The sequence below is a fragment of the Manihot esculenta genome, chromosome 5 (genome assembly GCF_001659605.2).
Source record: "Manihot esculenta cultivar AM560-2 chromosome 5, M.esculenta_v8, whole genome shotgun sequence".
Taxonomy (NCBI): Eukaryota; Viridiplantae; Streptophyta; class Magnoliopsida; order Malpighiales; family Euphorbiaceae; genus Manihot; species Manihot esculenta.
Window position 1 is genome coordinate 8836544 of NC_035165.2, and position 18950 is coordinate 8855493.

The 18950-nt window shown below is 37.7% G+C and overlaps 3 protein-coding genes across 4 annotated transcripts; 1 reads left to right on the plus strand and 2 right to left on the minus strand.

Moving 5' to 3' along the window:
* The first annotated feature begins 1293 nt into the window (after window positions 1–1293).
* Window positions 1294–5623, plus strand: LOC110615599 (protein NRT1/ PTR FAMILY 4.6). The gene is made up of 5 exons (XM_021757565.2): window positions 1294–1454; window positions 1612–1723; window positions 1856–2073; window positions 3855–4295; window positions 4386–5623. Exons 1-5 carry the CDS (start codon window positions 1452–1454, stop codon window positions 5355–5357), a joined length of 1746 nt encoding a protein of 581 aa, XP_021613257.1. The 5' UTR covers window positions 1294–1451; the 3' UTR covers window positions 5358–5623.
* A 133-nt stretch (window positions 5624–5756) lies between these two features.
* LOC110615600 (aldehyde oxidase GLOX) lies at window positions 5757–8598 on the minus strand. The gene has a single exon (XM_021757566.2). The coding sequence runs from the start codon at window positions 7960–7962 to the stop codon at window positions 6280–6282; it is 1683 nt and encodes a 560-aa protein (XP_021613258.1). The 5' UTR covers window positions 7963–8598; the 3' UTR covers window positions 5757–6279.
* Window positions 8599–8750: 152 nt separating this feature from the next.
* On the minus strand, window positions 8751–18619 carry LOC110615237 (protein TWIN LOV 1). Of its 2 annotated transcripts, none has more exons than XR_002487925.2 (7): window positions 17629–18619; window positions 17335–17542; window positions 17152–17216; window positions 16916–16995; window positions 16760–16795; window positions 16587–16650; window positions 8751–9082 (listed from the first exon to the last, which is right to left on the minus strand). XR_002487925.2 is itself a non-coding variant. In XM_021757016.2 (7 exons), the coding sequence occupies exons 1-7, from the start codon at window positions 18173–18175 to the stop codon at window positions 8930–8932; spliced, it is 1173 nt and encodes a 390-aa protein (XP_021612708.1). In that variant the 5' UTR covers window positions 18176–18619; the 3' UTR covers window positions 8751–8929. The 2 variants fall into 2 exon arrangements, 1 of the variants encoding a protein (XP_021612708.1); XM_021757016.2 differs by having other exon boundaries at window positions 16740–16795.
* Window positions 18620–18950: the final 331 nt, after the last annotated feature.

An 18950-nucleotide genomic window follows, 5' to 3' on the forward strand; every position in this document is an offset into this window, starting at 1 on the left:
CTAAGCTAAATTAATGAAGAGTTTTGGATATTCGAAAAAGTAAATACTTAATAGCTACGGTAAATAAATATAATAAAAAGATTTATATTAAAATAATTATTTTTTTATATTAAAAAGTTGCTATTAATTATATATATTTTTTAAGATTTATTAATCTACTTTTGAGTTATATTGATTTATTTATCAAAATTTTAAAAATAAAATTATATATAATTTTATAAAAATTTATTTAACTTTATGATTTCAAATTCCCAAGTCCCACTCCATAACCACCCTCATTAATTCCAAGCTTACAAAAGTATTTTGTCCTAATGATAACACACATGTTTAACAAAGAAACAAAAACATAGTAGGAGTTGGTCCACACACTCCATGTCTAGTAGTTGGATTGTCCCATACCCGCATGAAATAAATTACTATAATATTACTATTATTATTATAATTAAAATCAAATTAATTGAATATCAAAATGCAAATTGACCTATCAAATAAAAAAAGAGATCAGATATTTTTGGTAGGCTTAATCTTCCCAGCACATCAATACTCAATTTTATATTTCATAGTTGAAGATTCCCGTGGCTGAAACCCATCTTCTCCAAATAAGAAAATCTATTATTTTTCTTAACAAAACAGAGTGATAACAAGTCAGAGATTGAAATAATCCTAAAAGGGCAATCAATAAAAATATCAAAATTAATAAATTCTATCATCTCAAGCAAGTACATATGCTTTGAATTTCTTTTTTTTTTGCATGATTAGGTCTTCTGCTTCAACATGGCTCTTGATCTGACCACTGATGGTGGTGGTGAAAGAGGAGCTTAGTGGGTGTGTCAAAAAGCTTAAATCTGACTGTTTATTTAAATAAAATTTTTTTCTAAAACTGCCGTATATATAATAATTATATTATAAAAATTTTATACTATAGTTTTGAATTGAATTTGGAAGGTGAAAGCTAGCATAGTGTAATTTATGAAGGTGAAGCATCAGCAACTTTAGATTAGGAATTAAATAAAATTTTATAATATGGTCAAACAAGGGAAGGCTTATCTTGTATTTGAATTTGGAAGGAGGATTTGATGCTTCAATGTCCATCTTTTGCCTTATTTTGGGAAATACCCATTTTTATTAACCAAACACCCTTTTTGAGAAGAACTTTCACTTTTCTTTTTAACATGTTTATATTCGGAAAATGGACTGCCCAGCCAAATATCATAATCAATTTGGGAAAATAAAAATTCCTAGTAATATAGAGAATCAAATTAATTAAGTCATTTTTTAAATGGGTTCAGACCATGCTGTCCCGTTTGGACCATCTCGTTAATTCTTCTCGCCTCGGTCTTTAAATCCATCCACCACTCATCTCTCTTTGTACTCAACAACTCCTCTCGCCGTAGATCCAACCTCTCAACTCGAAAAGAGAGAGGGAGAGAGAGAGAGAGACAGAGAGAGAAATGGTGGGTTCCTCTTCTTTTTTTCTTTGCTTTCTTGCTCTTTTTTTAGTCTTTCTCTCTCTCTCTCTCTCTCTCTCTCTCCCATTAATTCCTGTTTGTTTAATTGGGTGGCTTTATATTAGCTTTCCTCTCGTGAGTTTTAACTGTTTGCTGATTACAGGAACAAGAACAAGAGCAGCAGCTGGCCAGATGGGATGGCTATGTGGACTGGAAGAAGAGGCCTGCGCTCAGAGGCCGTCATGGGGGCATGCTCGCCGCCTCCTTCGTATTGGGTAAGTCCTATATGCCTTCCTCTTTTTGGTTGAGCAGCCAAACAGCAGCTTTTGGGTTATGTTTTTTGTTGTTTGTTTCTCGAGAGAAAGTGAAGGAAAATTGTGGGGTTATGTGGTAATTTTGGAGTGCAGTTGTGGAGATATTGGAAAACCTGGCATATCTGGCAAATGCAAGCAACTTGGTGATGTATCTATCAGAGTACATGCACTTATCTCCATCTAGATCGGCTAATAATGTCACGAATTTCATGGGAACTGCTTTTCTTTTAGCTCTTCTTGGTGGTTTTCTATCAGATGCTTTTTTCACAACTTATCTCATCTACCTGATAAGTGCAGCCATCGAATTTCTGGTAATTACTCTCTCTCTCTCTCTCTCTCTCTCTCTCCTTAGTCTTCTGCTAGTTACTCGATGAATTGGGTTCTCCCTCTCCCTCTCTCTCTTGATTCGTCCTGTTTATCTAGGAGTTTGATTTATTTATTTCTTTGCTAAAATGGGAAAACGTTGATGATTCTGAAATTCCTAGAAGAACTGTCAAGTACAAACTTATACAGGACCATGTCTCAGCCAGAATAGTAGTGTGTGTGTTGCAGGAAATGGAACAAATCCCAATCATAAGATTTAGGAAAATGTTGGCAAATTTTTTCTTCATTAGCTCCAATCATGACATTGCAACAGAAGGTTTATTTAGTCCATCTCTTATCCTAGATTTTTTTTTTAATTGTTGATTGAATACTAAAGAAATAATATGCTTTTTTAGAAAATTATACAATTAAAAATTATATAATATATGATAGAAAATTATTTATATAGAATCACAAATCAATATAAGTTATATTATTTTTTATGTTTAAATAGTAATTGATTTGCGATAGTACACAGAGTATAGTTTGCCTCTGATGTATATGAAAGGTCGAGGTGATAAGGGCATGATAAATAAAATAAAAATAAAAACAAAAAACAAACCAATGGAAAAGCTTATCCTAAGACTCGCAGATGAATTTAAGGAAGAGCAGGCACAGTTAACAAGGCACCGCCGCGATTGGAGATATATGAGCTGTGATGTTGTCAGCTTCCACTTTTTTACACCAATTTGCTTGTGTTGCTCAACTTTGATCCCTAATCAATGGAAACTTTTTCCTCAGCATAACCTCCAGCCCTTCATGATGTAATTTGTCATAAAAGCATTTATTTAATAAATAATATTATTTATTTGCTATATTTTAAATAAAATTTATTTTAATTTTAAATTATGTGTTACTATAATATTGAATCGATATAGACACTCCGGGTGTTATAGGATTTTTCTATTTATACTGTATAATTTTCATAAAGGACTTAGTGGGCCATAGTCGTGCTGTGTTTTTGCTGGGACGAATAGAAACTTCTAAATTTTTGTTCATTGATGTCGAAATTTTGTCCTTTTTGCTTCCAAATATTGTCTCTACTGGTAGCCAAACACCACTAAGGTCACCTAATGCTGCTTGACAAGTGTCCCTTTCCAGTAGTATTTGCACGCCACGTGTATCTCCTCAGCTGTGGAGGCACCAGGACCCGTCTCTGTCGTAGATACGGTAATCTTGGTCTGCCCACCCTTGGCCATGGGGGCTATGGGAATTGTGGATTAATTATTCAATTTTTGGTATTTGTGGGCTTACATACAAGCTACTGACAGCCACATACACGCATGTATAGGCTTAGGTACGTCATTCACCATTGCAGGGATTAAAGTTTTTATTCATATTATAATCAAAATCATATGAATCAGTTTTCAAATAGTAAAGTCTAGAAATATACTCTCACATTTACGAAGGAGAGCTCAAGAAGCAAGGAATCTCACGTAACAGGATTGGAATTTGTGTGATTGGAATTTTTTTTTTTTTTTTTTAGTAGAAAGTAATTTTTGTGTCTTGTATTTAGAAATATCACTAGGTAGCACAAACATTTTCAAATGTGACATTTCATATTTAATAGTCCTCTTCTATATATGAGTCCAACAGCTGAATTCGTGATCAACACGTGGCCCCAGGACCACATTTGCTTATTTAAGCTAACTGTTGATCTGTTGAATAAGATGCTTCAAGATCGAGTAATGATGATGATAATAATAATAATGAATTTTGATTGGAACAGGGGTTGGTGATACTCACCGTGCAAGCTCGCTCTCCTTCGCTGAAACCACCAGCATGCAACCCAGCCAACCCCAACTTACCATGCGAAGAAGTGGATGGTGCAAAGGCTGCAATGCTGTTTTTGGGGCTGTATCTGGTGGCGCTTGGCGTTGGAGGGATAAAGGGGTCGCTCCCAGCTCATGGGGCAGAGCAATTTGACGAGAGCACGCCACAAGGAAGGAAGCATAGATCAACCTTCTTTAACTACTTTGTCTTCTGTCTTTCATGTGGAGGCCTAATTGCTGTCACTTTTGTTGTGTGGATTGAAGACAATAAAGGGTGGGAGTGGGGTTTTGGAATCTCAACAATTGCGATATTCTTGTCTATCCCTATCTTTCTCGCTGGCTCAGCCATTTACAGGAATAAGATACCATCTGGAAGTCCCTTCACAACTATTTTCAAGGTATATGCTACAGGTTCCCATGGCCTTTTTAACTACCATGTTGAAGAAAAGTTCCAAGTAATTCATCGCTTAATGATTTTGTTTGAACAGGTTTTGATTGCTGCTGCTATTAACGCTTCCACAAGCAGCACTCCAAGCAATGCCGTAGCGAACCTTAACGCTAGCCCTTTCAATGTAACCCAAGCCGACCAGGATTCAAAACAAAATTCCAAAGAAATGGCACCCACTGATGAAACTGCTACAAAAAGCTTCAGCTGTCTTAACAGAGCAGTGGTGAAGACACCAGTCCACTCAGCACTAGCGTGCACAGTACAGGAAGTCGAGGAAGTTAAGGTTGTGATAAAGATTTTACCTATATTTGCTTGCACCATCATGCTTAATTGCTGCCTTGCTCAGCTCTCCACATTTTCTGTACAACAAGCTGCCACCATGAACACAAGGCTTGGTTCCTTGAAGATACCCCCAGCTTCCCTTCCCATTTTTCCTTTGGTCTTTATCATGATCTTAGCACCAATTTACGACCATTTCATTATCCCATTCGCCAGGAAAGTGACTAAATCCGAAATGGGCATCTCTCATCTGCAAAGAATAGGCATTGGTTTAGTTCTTTCTATAGTAGCAATGGGAGTGGCAGCTGTCGTTGAAATCAAGCGGAAGAGAGTTGCCACAAATTCAGGACTACTAGACTCGACTGACCCATTGCCCATCACATTCTTCTGGATTGCTTTCCAGTACTTATTCTTGGGATCAGCAGATCTTTTCACATTGGCTGGGCTGTTGGAATTTTTCTTTACGGAGGCACCCACAGGCATGAAATCCTTAGCAACATCTCTTTCTTGGGCATCCTTGGCCATGGGGTACTACCTGAGTTCAGTAATCGTCTCATTAGTAAACAATGTCACAGATAACTCCACACACAGACCATGGCTCTCAGGCAACAACATAAATCACTATCACCTGGAACGATTCTACTGGCTGATGTGCGTGCTAAGCGCTGTGAATTTCTTGCATTACCTTTTCTGGGCCAACTGGTACAAATATAGATCAACAAGAGGTAACTAGCAAAATCAAAATTCGATGTAGCAGAGCGCCCTGTGTATAGCAGATGAAATGGTTACGCTAAGCAATCCCTTTGCTGTATATAAGATGAACTGCTGGATCTTGCTTGCCGGCCAGTACAAGGGAGGGATATTCAGATACTAAGGCAGAGCCAGTTTCAGAGAAAGGGTCTAGAGTAATTTTACCCTTTAATCACTGTTTCTCATGTAATAGCGAGGAAGCAGCTAGTTCATTTTGTTAAGGAAAATTGATCAAGTGATTATCGTCTAGTCATAACTAATTCTAACACATCTGAATAGTGAAGGAGTTTGCGCACCATCAAAATACAGGAAATTTTGTTCCAAGTATTACAACCTAGCCACCAAAGAAGCAAAGTTAAGCGAGAAACTGGAATCTGAATAAGTTTAAACATTACAATTCAGCAAGCGCATCCACCATTTTATATTAAAAAATTGCAAGAGTAAGCCACAAATCAACAAAATATGTAAAAAATTAGCTTGATTTTCTTCATTCAAAGTCACTGTAACCCACCAAAAGAAACTAATTCCAAGGAATCGACAAGAAAATATTATGACATATAAAATCAAGTTCAGCAAAGGGATGTAGTGCAAAAACGATTAATTAGGTAATTCATTATATGACACAAATCATCATCATCCCTTTGGAGCTTTTGAAAAAACAATAAATAGTTGTCCTAGCGAGGTGTTCGACGAAATGCATGCTCTAACTTCCGTATCAGCGAGGTGAGTTCTTCAAAAACGTAAAGACGCTGAGCACCAAAGGAAACAAGAGAGAAATTTTCTGGAGGATTATAATTGAAATTGAAAATTGCATACAAATGTACATTCTGCTTTACATGTGATTCTATCTAATGCCTAAACTGACCTCCTAAGCATCATATACAAATTTAGATCAGTATTGTTTTTCAGCGCACCCTAACCCAAACAGCATGGCTGGGAATGCCAGCGTTGACCAGAAAAAGCATATAATACCCAGGTGGGGCCACATTGACATTTGTGGGCCCAATCACGTTGACCTTATATCCATAAGCTAACAGTCTCTCCACGTTCACCAACTTCAAGACCAGCATCCTTTGGTTCATAGACACTGAGTGAGTGTTAAACGACGGCGTCATCATTACCACCGACATCCCCAAATCTGAACGGTAAAACGTCAACACGAATGTCACGGAGAACATCTCCTTGTACGACACCGTTCCCCCCGTTGACTTCACTCCCAGAATCGTTGGTTTTAGATGTGCGTACAGTGGGTCCAGATATGGCGGGTAAAACGCCTCCAAACTCAGTTCCGTCCGGTACGGATATGCTGTGAAGTTGTACGTTGGGTGTGGATTGCTCCCACCCACTAGGATCCTTCCATCTGGCAAAAGCGCTGCTGTGGAGTGGTACATTCTTGGAATGTCCGATGGGTTCATGACCACGAATCTTTGAGCCGGATGCTCTTCAGGGAGGTAAAGAACCGGATGGAAAACTGGGTTCACGGCGTCGTTCCATCCCGCGCTGCCATTTGTGGCGCCGTTGATAAGGATGACGGCACCGGTGGGTAATAGTAACATATCATTCATGACCCGTGGAGTGGGCATGAGCTCCATGCTCCAACTGGGTTTCGGGTCTGTTACTCTTAACCTCCCACACGTCCTCGACGCTTCCTCGAAAACCTGATCCGTGTAAGCCTTCACATAGGAGCCGTGCTTTGAGCCGCCGCAGATCATCACCTCCGCCTCGGGTAATTCAGCCGCGTCAGTCCCTCTGTTTAACTGGAGAGGAAGCAAAATGGAAGAGCCGGTGCATGGGAAGTTCCTAGCGCCGTAGGGCAAAACTGGGTACTCTTTGATCACCTTGTTTCTCGTATAATCAAGCAAGATCGATCGATTATTGGCAAAAATGAAAAGATTCCCATCGGGCAAGAGGTGTAAAAAGGGATAAAGATTGTTCTCTTCTTGTGGGTCTCTGGTTTTCACCAAGAAACGCAAGAAAAAATTATCCCCCGTTTGAGAAGTCTTGGGATAAAACTCGTAGGTAAACACCCTTCTGCCACCAACGACGATGATCCGACCGTCAGGGAGTATCTGACTACTGGCGTACCATCTTCGGCTAAAGAGAGGCCTAGAGAGCTCAACCCAGTCGCAAGAATCATCATCACAAGGGGTGAACGCACGAATTACGCGCTCACCTTCTTTGTCACCGCCGAACTGGATAAAAGTGCCGTTGGGATCGACAGCGCCGGAAGAGCACCAGGTGTTGGTTAAGATGGTGAGAGGACGGTTTGAGTTGGAAGCGATGTCGTATAAGACGGAATGCGCAGTGCAGTCTTTGTGTCTGATGGTTTCATTGTTACAGCGGCAAATGCCGTTTGGGAGAGAGAGATTGGAGAAGCCAAAATCAGTGCGGTCAAAGATGATGACCTTGTTGTTCTTGAGAACCTGAATGTGCATGGCGGAGATGCCTATGCTTTCTTGAAGAATGGCCCATCGGCCGCCTGTTGTGGTGGAGAAAAACGATGCACTGTGCGCAAAATGTTGCGAGCAGAGCATAAGCAAAGATAAAATAAGAGGAAAGATGAGAAAAGTAAGGTCCTTGATCGCCATTGGAGTTGTTTCTTAGGGTTTAACAGATGCAGAGATGGATTTAGGATTTGGCAGGTGCTCGACGATTTTAGTAATGGAGGAGATAAAAAGAGCGAGAAGCTTTCTTTGTAGTGCAGGTATTTATGGTTTATTCAGTTGCATGCATGATCCTTTTATATGCCAACTGCTAAATTAATCATAAATTATTATAATTTCGTAATAACAATTAATTAATAAAAAAAAATCTAATTTACATCTCCCGCTAATAAAAACAAATATAATATAATATTAAATTATTGTAGTTATTTTAATAATATGTGAAAATAATAATTAGACATATATTTTCATCATGATTTAGATAAGAAGATGATCTTGCCTAATCAACTTCTCTCTTTTAATTTTTTATTTTATTTTACGTATTATAATATTATTGAATTGTCATATATAATCATTAGTACTCTAAAATTTTATATCCTAATGGGTTTTGATTGAATTGAAGTTTAGGATTTATTGAAGTTTTAGATTAGTTATATTTGTTTTATATTGATTTAAATTCTCAGCTAGGATCATATAGAACCATCAAGCTACATCCAATTGAACCAAAAACCAACCATTTGGATTTGCAGGCTCCTAATTTTCCAAACAAAATCCCTTCTATTTACTCCCCTTCCAAATTTCAATTATAGAAGCCCTTGTAAATAATCAGCGTTCTAGGTTTATCTTCTAGCCTGATTAAAAGCTTGCTTTCAGAGACGTATAGACAACATAGCACATCTCAGTTCATGGAATTCTAATAGCTGAAACACATATGATTCCTCAAAATATTTTCATATATGGACAATGTGAGAATCTCAAGAATCCATTCCATCAAACTATTTCCCAATTCCAGCCTTTACAAGATGAGATGCTTGAATTTCAGGGTGAGTATTAATTCTCTCTGTTTCAAATCCAGTAACGAGAAGCAAAGTATGGGTTTTGAAGTTATATCCTATGATTTAGAGGAGCCGGCACCAATTGATGAACTCCTTACAGCTACCCTCACCGCACCTACGCAACTACGCTGCCTCATCTCAGGGTTCAATCCATGCCAGTCCTGCCTCTTACACCCTTCTTCAATTTGGACACCCACGTAGTATGCTATCTGTATCCATTATGAAAAACAACAATTGCATCAGTATATCACAGTGTTTGCTTTCATCTTCTCAAAATTAGAATCCAAATACATTTGAACCAGAAAAACAAAACTAGTGAAGATTGAACTACTCGCCGAGACATTTTTATGTGCTTAACAGCAGCAGTTCCCGGACAATCTAATGTTCTCAATTATTGACGTCCAACTTTTTGGAAATTGAAAATTAGAATGTTATGAGAACTCTGTCTTCAGTTATTATTTTCAATACTGAATCAAGCCAAAGAAATGAGAAACCAAATTTCTATAAATTCAGTACTATCATATTCGATAAATAATAACCTAACACCAAATCAATCAAATTGCTTATGACAAACCTATGTACCCAGAAGTAATAAAAAGCTTAAGTTGATTCCCAAATTTCATCCTAAAATAGTATTAAAATCTTTATCTGGAAGTATCACATCAATTTCACACCTAGTGTCTTGCTACAAGCTTAGTACAAAAAGATTCCCACTCCCCTTGGCATCTGCTGGAACAACGTTCTAGACGAGTGAGGTCACTACTAAACAAATCAAAAATTTAAAAAAAAAAAAAAAATCCTTTAAATCATTATTGTCTTGCTGCAAAGTGAGGATCTAAAAAAAGATGGGTAAGCCTGTCACCTTTATTTCTAACTACAAGAACTACAGCCATCTTCAATAATAAATTTCTTCATCAAAGTATTGCAACTTACCATCACAGTAGGATAATGGTGGTACCATTCTGAATCTTCTCATAGAAAAACTAAACAAGCAGGGAAATAGGGGACCATGGAACCTTCAACTAATAAACAGCCAAATGTTGATGGGGTATCAATATGTTTCATAAACCTTGGGCTACCTGCCACGGCAGCTAACCAGCCCGATTAATGCTATAATTGCTGACAATGACAATATCTATCCTGTGGTCACAGCCCCTTTGAAATAAAAAGCCATGTTTTTCTATACCTCTCCATATCACATTGTTGATGGGATGTTTCATCTGTCACAATGTTTAAGATGGGACCACTATAATGTTTTATCTCTGGAAGTTATAGAAAACAGAGATATAACAAGAGTTATTATTCATGACCAATAGGTTAAGAGGGTGAGCATGAACTGCATGTTATCCTGATTCTGAGAGGAACAGTATTGTTATGGGGATAATTTAAAGAGCAGCCACATGCACGTGCTGAGAAATATTTCAATTAAGGGGATAAAAGGAAGAGAAGTAACCTAAAAGACGCCAAAATGGTTTCTATTTGAGGTTGTCCAATATAGCTGAACAGGAACATGTTCCGAGCCAATAAAATGAAAAAAGGGGAACCAGAATAACCTGATCAACATTTCTCTCCCAAGTCCCTACATCACACAACTTAATATCCCCCATATTCAAATAAGCTAAGCATTGTCTAGAGAAAACACCTCAGATTATTATATCTCTGAAGGGATTAAAGTTACCATTTGTGTTTTGCTACCCCTAAATAATAGAAGAATCATTTGGACAGAGTATACCATAAGAAATTCTATAATTAACTGTTAACTTATTTGCTGATTCTACCTGATTTTAGGGATATGATTTGATGTGATTAGAATCCTTAATTATTTCCGTAATTATTATTTGATTATTTACTTCTTGATTAGATATAATTTTTTGCGTATAAATAATCATGTAAACCAATTATAAAGAAAAAGAGTGAAATACAAGAATACTCTAAACTTTTCCAAAATTCTTCATGATATTAGAGTTTTTTTTATTGATTTTAGGGTTTAAATTCAATTTTTTTCTCATTAAGGTTTCAAAACCCTAGATCTACATTTTTAGTACTAACCCATCTAGGAGCCTTTCCACCTCTCATCGCCGGCACCAGGGGAATCGCTGGACCGTCGCCAGCCCGACTGCCAGCTCTAACGCCGGAAAAGCCCGTGCGTGAGGCTCACGCGCCTTCCTTTCCCGGCGCGTGATACATCACCTGACGCTGCTTCGCCACTCCGATCACTCCAGCGACGATTTTGACCTTTTTTCCTGTCTTCCTGTGCCGCTACCTAGTCTTTTGATGATTCGGTTGGGCTCTCTTGTGTGTACAACCTTGGATAACCCCTATTCTTTCACGGTTCATTTATCTTTACCATGGCAGAAGGTAAAAGGGTCTCGATTCCTAACTCTGATAATTCTTCCTTGCAAATTAGTCCCATAAAACTTTATTGAACCAATTATCTTACTTGGTCAAGGTCTTGTTTGTTGTTTATCAAGGCTAGAGGACTGCAGGGCTATGTCACTGGTAATAAGAAGCAACCGGATGAGAGTGATCCAGATTTTCCTCAATGGGACTCAAATAATTATCTTGTTATGACATGGTTACTTAACTCTATGCAAGCTCATATCTCTAAGTCCTGTTTGTTAATTGATACTACTGCAAAAATATGGAAGACTTTGTCCTTAACTTATTCCAAGATTGAGAATGATGCTCAAATTTATGATATTCGGAATAAGATCCATGGTGCTAAGCAAAGAGAAATGACCATCTCCCAATTTTATTCTGAGTTATGTGGTTTATGCCAGGTACTTGATTACTATCAAGACTTCCAGGCAGACTGCACTGGAGATGCAGTCAAATTTCAAAGAATAATTGAAAAAGAGCGGGTCTGTGATTTTCTTGCAAGGTTGAATAACGAATATGATCCAATTCGGGTCCAAGTGTTAGAAAGAATTCCTTTTCCTTCTCTAGAAGAGGCCCACGCCCATATTCAACAAGCGGAAAGTCATCGACATGCTATACTCTATACTACACCAGTTGGAAAGGCTGAGTTGATTACTAGTTTGAGCACACTGCAACCTCCAAATTCTGAGAAAAATCACCTACACTGTGACTTGTGAGAAACTGAGACATACCAAGGAGACTTGTTGGAAGTTATATGATCGTCCCACTAGAGGCCGTGGAGGAAACGGGGTACCTCCAGAACTCTTGATAATGTTCCATGGATTATTGATTCTAGTGCGAATAGACACAAGATAGGCTCTTCTAAAGACTTTCTCAATTATTTTCCTTCTCTAACCAAAGATAGTATCAGAATTGCTGATGGCTCTTTTACTCCCATATCCGGAACAGGTTCTGTTATTTGCACATCCAATATTAAATTATCATTTGTCCTTCATGTTTCTTGCTTTCCTATCAACCTTTTATCTGTCAATGCTATCACTAATGCTCTTAACGGTAAAATTGAATTATTTCCTGATCATTGTGTTATTCAGGATCTTCACACAGGGAAGAGGATCGGCAATGGTAGGCTGCATGATGGCTTATACATGTTGGAAGGTGGTCTAGGTTCTCCGATATCTCAAGTCTGTTTGGAGAAAATAAGGATGTCAATTAGGAAATAATACAGTGGCACAGGCGGTTAGAGCATCCATCATTTTTTGTCTTAGAAAAACTTTATGCTAATTTGTTTGCTAGAACTCAGTTTTGGTTCTCTATTTTGTGATGCGTATAAGTATGCTAAGCACACTAGACCCTCCTATCCTTTGAGTTATAATAAAAGCCAAATTCCTTTTGTGACTATTTATTCTGATGTTTGGAGGCCTACTCAAGCTATCTCCTTATCCGATAATCGATAGTTTGTCACCTTTATTGACGTGAGTCTATTTGACTAAGCTAAAAATGATGTCTTTTCTTGTTTTCAGTCTTTTCATAAGATGATTTGTACTCAATTTGATACTAAAATGAAAATTTTGAGAAATGACAATGGAAGAAAATACATGGATAGTAGTTTTTTTGCTTATTTGGAGAATAATGGGATAGTACACCGAACTAGTTGTCCTTATACTAGTGCTCAAAATGGTATTGCTGAAAGGAAAAATAGGCATCTATTGGAGGTAGCTCGATCTCTTATGTTCACCATGAATCTACCCAAAGCATATTGGGGATATGCAGTCTTGTATCTGCTGATCTTATCAATAGAATGCCCCTCAAGGGTCTTGACTTTATGAGTCCTTTGGAGGTTTTACAAGGGAAGAATTCATACATTGTTCCACCAAAAGTATTTGAGTGGGTGTGTTTGTTTTGTCCATACTAGGACGACAGGGAAGTTGGACTCCAAGGCCCTTAAATGTGTATTTGCTGGGTATTCTCCGACATAGAAAGGATACAGGTGTTATCACCCTCCATCTAGGAAATACTTTGTCAGTATGGATGTTACCTTCCGAGAAATTGAACCCTACTTCAGTACCACCCATTCACCTCTTCAGGGGGAGAATAATGAGTAAGAAGAGGTGATCCTGAATTCTGTGATTCTGAATGATATAGTTCAGCTAGAGAGTTTGAGTTCTAGTAGACAGGGGAGATGTCCAATCAGGGGGAGAGAATTGGACATTTGGACAAGTCAGATTTGATGAGATATTCGAGGAGAGACAAGGTAGAAGAAGCCATTATGCAGTCTACTCAGAGTCAAGAATCTTTTTCTAGTGAGTTACCCACAACTCTTGAATGCTCCAATGACTTAGATAAACCTATTGCATAAAGAAAATGGATCAAATCTTGTACTAAACATCCTATTTATAACTTTGTTTCTTATGAATCTTGTCTCCCTCCTATAGAGTCTTTGCCTTGTCTATATCCTCTGTGTTTATTCCACAGTATTGGAAAAAAGCTCTTGCAGATCTTAAATGGAAGGAGCAATATTTGAAGAGACAAAAGCATTGGCTAAAAATAAGACCTAGGAGCTTGTCACTCTCCCACCTGAAAAGGAACTCGTTGGGTGTAAATGGGTGTTCGCAGTGAAACACAAAGCTGATGGCACAATTGGACAATTTAATATCAGATTGGTTGCTAAAGGATTCACCCAAACCTATGGAGTGGATTATCAAGAGACATTTGCTCCAGTTGCAAAAATGAACTAAATTAGAGTCCTATTATCTTGCGCAACCAACTTGGACTGGGACTTGCAACAGTTTGATGTAAAGAATGCTTTCTTCCATGGAGATTTAGAGGAAGAAGTGTTCGTGGAAATCCCTACTAGGTTCGCTGATGAGAAGACACAAGAAAATGTGTGCAGGTTAAAAAAGATTTTGTATGGACTAAAACAATCTCCCAGAACTTGGTTTAACAGGTTTAGCAGAGCCATAATGTCCTTTGGTTATCGACAGAGCAATGCTGATCACACTCGGTTTATTAAACATCACAAGGGTAAAATCACCCTTCTTATTATGTATGTTGATGATATAGTAGTGACAAGTGATGACAAAAAAGAAATGGCTCAACTAAAAAGGTTGTTGGCTCAAGAATTTAAAATCAAAGGTTTAGGAAAATTACAATATTTCCTAGGTACTGAGGTAGCTAGATCAGAAAAAGGAATTTTCATCTCCCAAAGAAAGTACATTCTGGATCTTTTGAAAGAAATTGGTATGTTGGGGTGTAAACCAGCAGAATCTCCCATTGAAAGTAATCACAAGCCAGAAGCAGGAACTGGTAAGTCTGTGGATATTGGAAGATACCAGAGATTGGTAGGAAGGTTGATTTATTTCTCACACTCGACCGGATATAGCCTATGTTGTTAGCTTAGTCAGCCAATTCATGCACGACCCTCGCGAGACTCATATGCAAGTTGTACTTCACATCTTGAGATACCTAAAGTCTGTGCCAGGAAAAGAGTTTCTTTACTCCAAACTTAGTCACTTCCGAGTTGAAACTTTTACAGATACAAATTGGGCAGAATCTCTCAATGACAGGAAATTCACCTCTGGCTACTTCACAGTTGTGGGAGGGAACCTTGTCAAGAGGAGTAAAAAACAAAATATCATTGCTCGGTCAAGTGTTGAAGCAGAATACAGAGCAATAGCCCAAGTTGTGTGTGAACTCTTATGATTGCAGAAGTTATTGGAGGAGTTGATGTTGCCCGAGAAAAACAAGATAACTTTGTATTGTGATAATAAAGCTGCTATCAGTATAACACAAAATACAGTCCAACATGACCGGACGAAACACATTGAGACTGATCGGCACTTCATTAAAGGTTAATAGACGGTGTCTTGAACTTAATTCATGTGACTTCTACTGGACAACTTGTGGATGTGTTCACTAAAGGGCTCAACAATAAGATGTACCATAATCTGATTTGTAAGTTGGGCATGTGCGACATTTTTACACTAACTTGAGGGGAGTGTTGACTTATTTGCTGGTTCTAGCTGATTCTAAAGATATGATTTGATTTGATTATGATCCTTAAATATATCTGTAATTATTATTTGATTATTTGCTTCCTGTTTAAATATAATTCTTTGTATATAAATATTCATGTAAATCAATTGTAAAGAAAAAGAGTGAAATACAAGAATACTATAAACTTCCCCAAAATTCTTCATTAACCAAATTGATCATCTAGTGCCCTGTAGTAAGATTCTTTTTTCTTAAACCACACACCTCAATTTGAGGTAAGCAAAACTAGCAAGATATCTATGACCAAGCTCAACACTCCAGCTGCACATTAAATCTTGGTTCGAAAAACATGATTTTCACAGTAGCACACTGGCTTGATCATCCTATCATGGGAGAGCCATGTTTCTCAGGAAATGGGAAGGAGACATACACAGCCATATCGTTAATCTGAGGAAGAAAACATGACAAGATATCTTTTCTGCATTGGAAATGACTTCAAGATAGAAGCTTCAAGAGTATCTAGGTGATTTTGATGATGATTTTGAAGGGCTATCTTGGACACACAAAAATAGAGGGTGTTGGAGGATGGAAAGGGGGCAGCATAGAATTGAGAGAGGGACGCAACTGCAACGAGAAAAGTATAATTTTTTCCACTTAAAATGATGAGGTTCTCAGTTTAGCATTAATATTTTTGGAAATGGATCCACCTATATAAAACCCATTTCTAAACCAATCACCTTTACTAGAAGTATAAAGCCTCAATATACAATTAAATTTTCTACATATATCTTGTCTACATGCAAAAAAAAAAAAAGATTCAGCAGCACTCATTTCCTAATTCTGAATATTAAGAAAAAACCTGTGCAAACTGACATTTTATTTTATTTTTGCATACAACCAGCAATAGCTACCTATAGAGAAAAGAACATGTGGAAATAAAGATTAACCATGCAATACAGATTGAAATCCCTAGGTTCATTAAGAATACTTTGGGATTTTATGCTACTTGCACCGCCAGAAAACCTACCGTAACATGTAGGAAGTTTTCCCTAAATAATATAAAGCATACTCAACCCCTTTTCATGACTAGTTGACAACCAGTACATGGCCTGAAGTTCAATGTCTACAATAAAAAAGGTTTAATTCTATCTGACAGTCACATCAAAAGGTCAAATAAAATGAAGTACAAAGTTGACTAGAATAAAATAAAATGAAATGAACTACTCTTTTTCACTGCTCTGAATCAGGATGCACATTAGTTCAACAGCAAAGAATTTAAAGCTATCAACTTATCAAACAATGAAAATATGAAAGATAAGAAAGAAGTTTACACATGCAAAATACCTTGCCAGTAGCATTACGAACAGGTGATATGTGAAGAAGGTTCCAAAATGTATTCTTATTCTTCCTATTAAAAGAGGAAAACCATCATCAAGGACTAATGAACATAACTCCGTTTCCATCAAAAACATTTGAATGATAGTTAAAAGTATCAACCTGTAATTTAAGATACGTACAGTGCAAGCTTGTTCAGCTTGAATGCTTTCCTTTATCTGAAAAAAACATCCAGCAGCACCATAAGTTTTCAGTCAAGAATACCCCCATTACAAGTCGTAAGAGAGGCATAAATATAATATACACAAGATGAAAATGGAAAAGCAGGAAATTTATACCTTTTCAAGAACTGAGGGATCTGTTTCGACTCCACGTAAAAATCTACAATTGCGCCCCAATACTTCATCCCTAGCATAACCTACAGGCATAACAAAATGCACAATTAGCTGAGCAATTTCACATTGTTCAGGGATTCATACACCGCAAGCTACAGATCAATCTGTCAACCAATGAAATTAACCATGAAAAGCGAATTCTTTTTGAGAAGTATGACTATCATAAACGCTCTGAGCACCTGTCAATTTCAAGAAGGCATCGCTCGCATAAACTATAGGCATATCTGGCAAGTGTGGATCCGTCCTGCAAATGCAAAGGCACATATATGGAGCAAAAGCACAAAGCAGAGGCGTTAGCAATCTTGTAAAGACGACATTTTTACGCAGTAAAACAACATATATAGGAACTTGAAACAACTCACAATACAAAGCTTTGTTTGATTCTACCAAGAGATATATTTAAAGAAGAACTGATAACGGTTGCTCCAGGAAAGCTGCATCTTTTTCCACAAACTGATTTACCAGTTGACACGCTATCCTGAGTTAGCACAGACAAAATACTGTTCATGGCAGATGTTGCTCTTCGCTTCTCTGCCTCACTAGCTTCACATGGCTCCTCAAAATCTAATCCTGTAATATACAAAAAAATTAAACCAATCACAATGTGTAGCAAGCTCATACTCAAAAGAAACCCACTAAGACCTCGAAATATATACCTCTAGTATCCGAATCCAATGCCAAAACCCGACCCAAATCCACCAAAGAATCCGAACAAACCTCTCTCCTGCACGAACCAAACACAATCGCCCTAAATCCGGACCCTTCCTCACTCAAATTCGACCCGTTTAATCTCTGCGTCCCCAAAATCGGCACCTGAACCGCAACAAAGTGAATGACTCTCCCATCCTCCTTCCTAAAAACAGGGCTCATGTGAAACAGCATCCAAAACGGCGTGCCGTCTTTTCGATAATTCAACAAGCTGATCTGCAGCGCCCTCTCCTCCCGAATCGCCTCACGGATTTCCAGGACGGAGGTTCTGTTAGTCTTAGGCCCCTGAAAAATCCTTCCATTTCGGCCGATAACCTCGTCCTTAGAATAGCCAAACATCTTAAAAAACGCACTGTTGGCGAAGACAATCGGGTGGCCGGAGATGCAAGGATCTGTGATGGTAAAACTTTCAGGCAATTCATCAAGAACTTGTCTTGCCCAGATAGAGTAACAACTATTGAACGATTGTTCAATCAGAGCCAAGTGTGATTCCATTTGGATTGATCCCCTTTGAAATTCTGTATCCTCGTTTTGCAAATCAAGCCCAATCCCATGTGGCACAACTCCGACAAAAAAACAAATCAGGCTTGAGAAGAAATAGAAATTGATGAAGTGAATTGTGGGTTGAATCAAAGAGCTGAAGAAAAAGAGAGAGAGAACGTTTTCAAGCTACATAGCCTGTGCAACAGTGAGGCAAAGAGATGGAAAATATCTCGGTGAATGATCATAGACGATTGAGAAGTACCCATCATTCGTTGTTTGTTGCTCGCCTTTTCCTAATAGCCTGTGCTTGACAAGAGTTCTTCTTCTTCTTCTTCTTCTTCTTCTTCTTTCTTTTGTTTTCCGTATATGGGACAATGAATGAGAAGCTGCTAAGCAAGAACTTGAGTGCAAGTACACAATTAAGCAGGGTGTCAAACTTAGCAATTCAGACTTGTGATTTCTATTATCTCCTTAATTATTCTGCTTTAAAAATATAAAAAAAAATAATTATCAATTACTTAAAATTAAATTAAATTAAATCAACTTGTCCGGTGTCCACCACAGGTACTGCTTTTTTTAACTTCACACTCTTCTCCACACCTTAAGAAATAATAAAATATTGATAATTTTACAAATAGTATAATGCTTGATAAATTTTGCGGGTGGATAATATGAAAGTGGGTCCCAAGGCAATAATGCCAAAGGTAAATTCTCCATAAACAAATTTGGAAAGGAAGGCTTTTGCCCCCTCATAGACACAGAAAACCTTTTTGTTTTTTTGTTTTTT

Excerpts from the sequence above, each read along its gene's own strand:
- LOC110615237 (XM_021757016.2), bottom strand. The coding sequence starts at position 18,175 with ATGGAATCACACTTGGCTCTGATTGAACAATCGTTCAATAGTTGTTAC. Across the intron at positions 17,543-17,628 it reads ATTGGATTCGGATACTAGAG|GATTAGATTTTGAGGAGCCA; the intron begins GTATATATTTCG and ends TGTATATTACAG. Across the intron at positions 16,996-17,151 it reads TGCCTTCTTGAAATTGACAG|GTTATGCTAGGGATGAAGTA; the intron begins GTGCTCAGAGCG and ends TTATGCCTGTAG.
- LOC110615599 (XM_021757565.2), top strand. Across the intron at positions 2,074-3,854 it reads GTGCAGCCATCGAATTTCTG|GGGTTGGTGATACTCACCGT; the intron begins GTAATTACTCTC and ends TGATTGGAACAG. Across the intron at positions 4,296-4,385 it reads CCTTCACAACTATTTTCAAG|GTTTTGATTGCTGCTGCTAT; the intron begins GTATATGCTACA and ends TTGTTTGAACAG.
- LOC110615600 (XM_021757566.2), bottom strand. The coding sequence starts at position 7,962 with ATGGCGATCAAGGACCTTACTTTTCTCATCTTTCCTCTTATTTTATCT.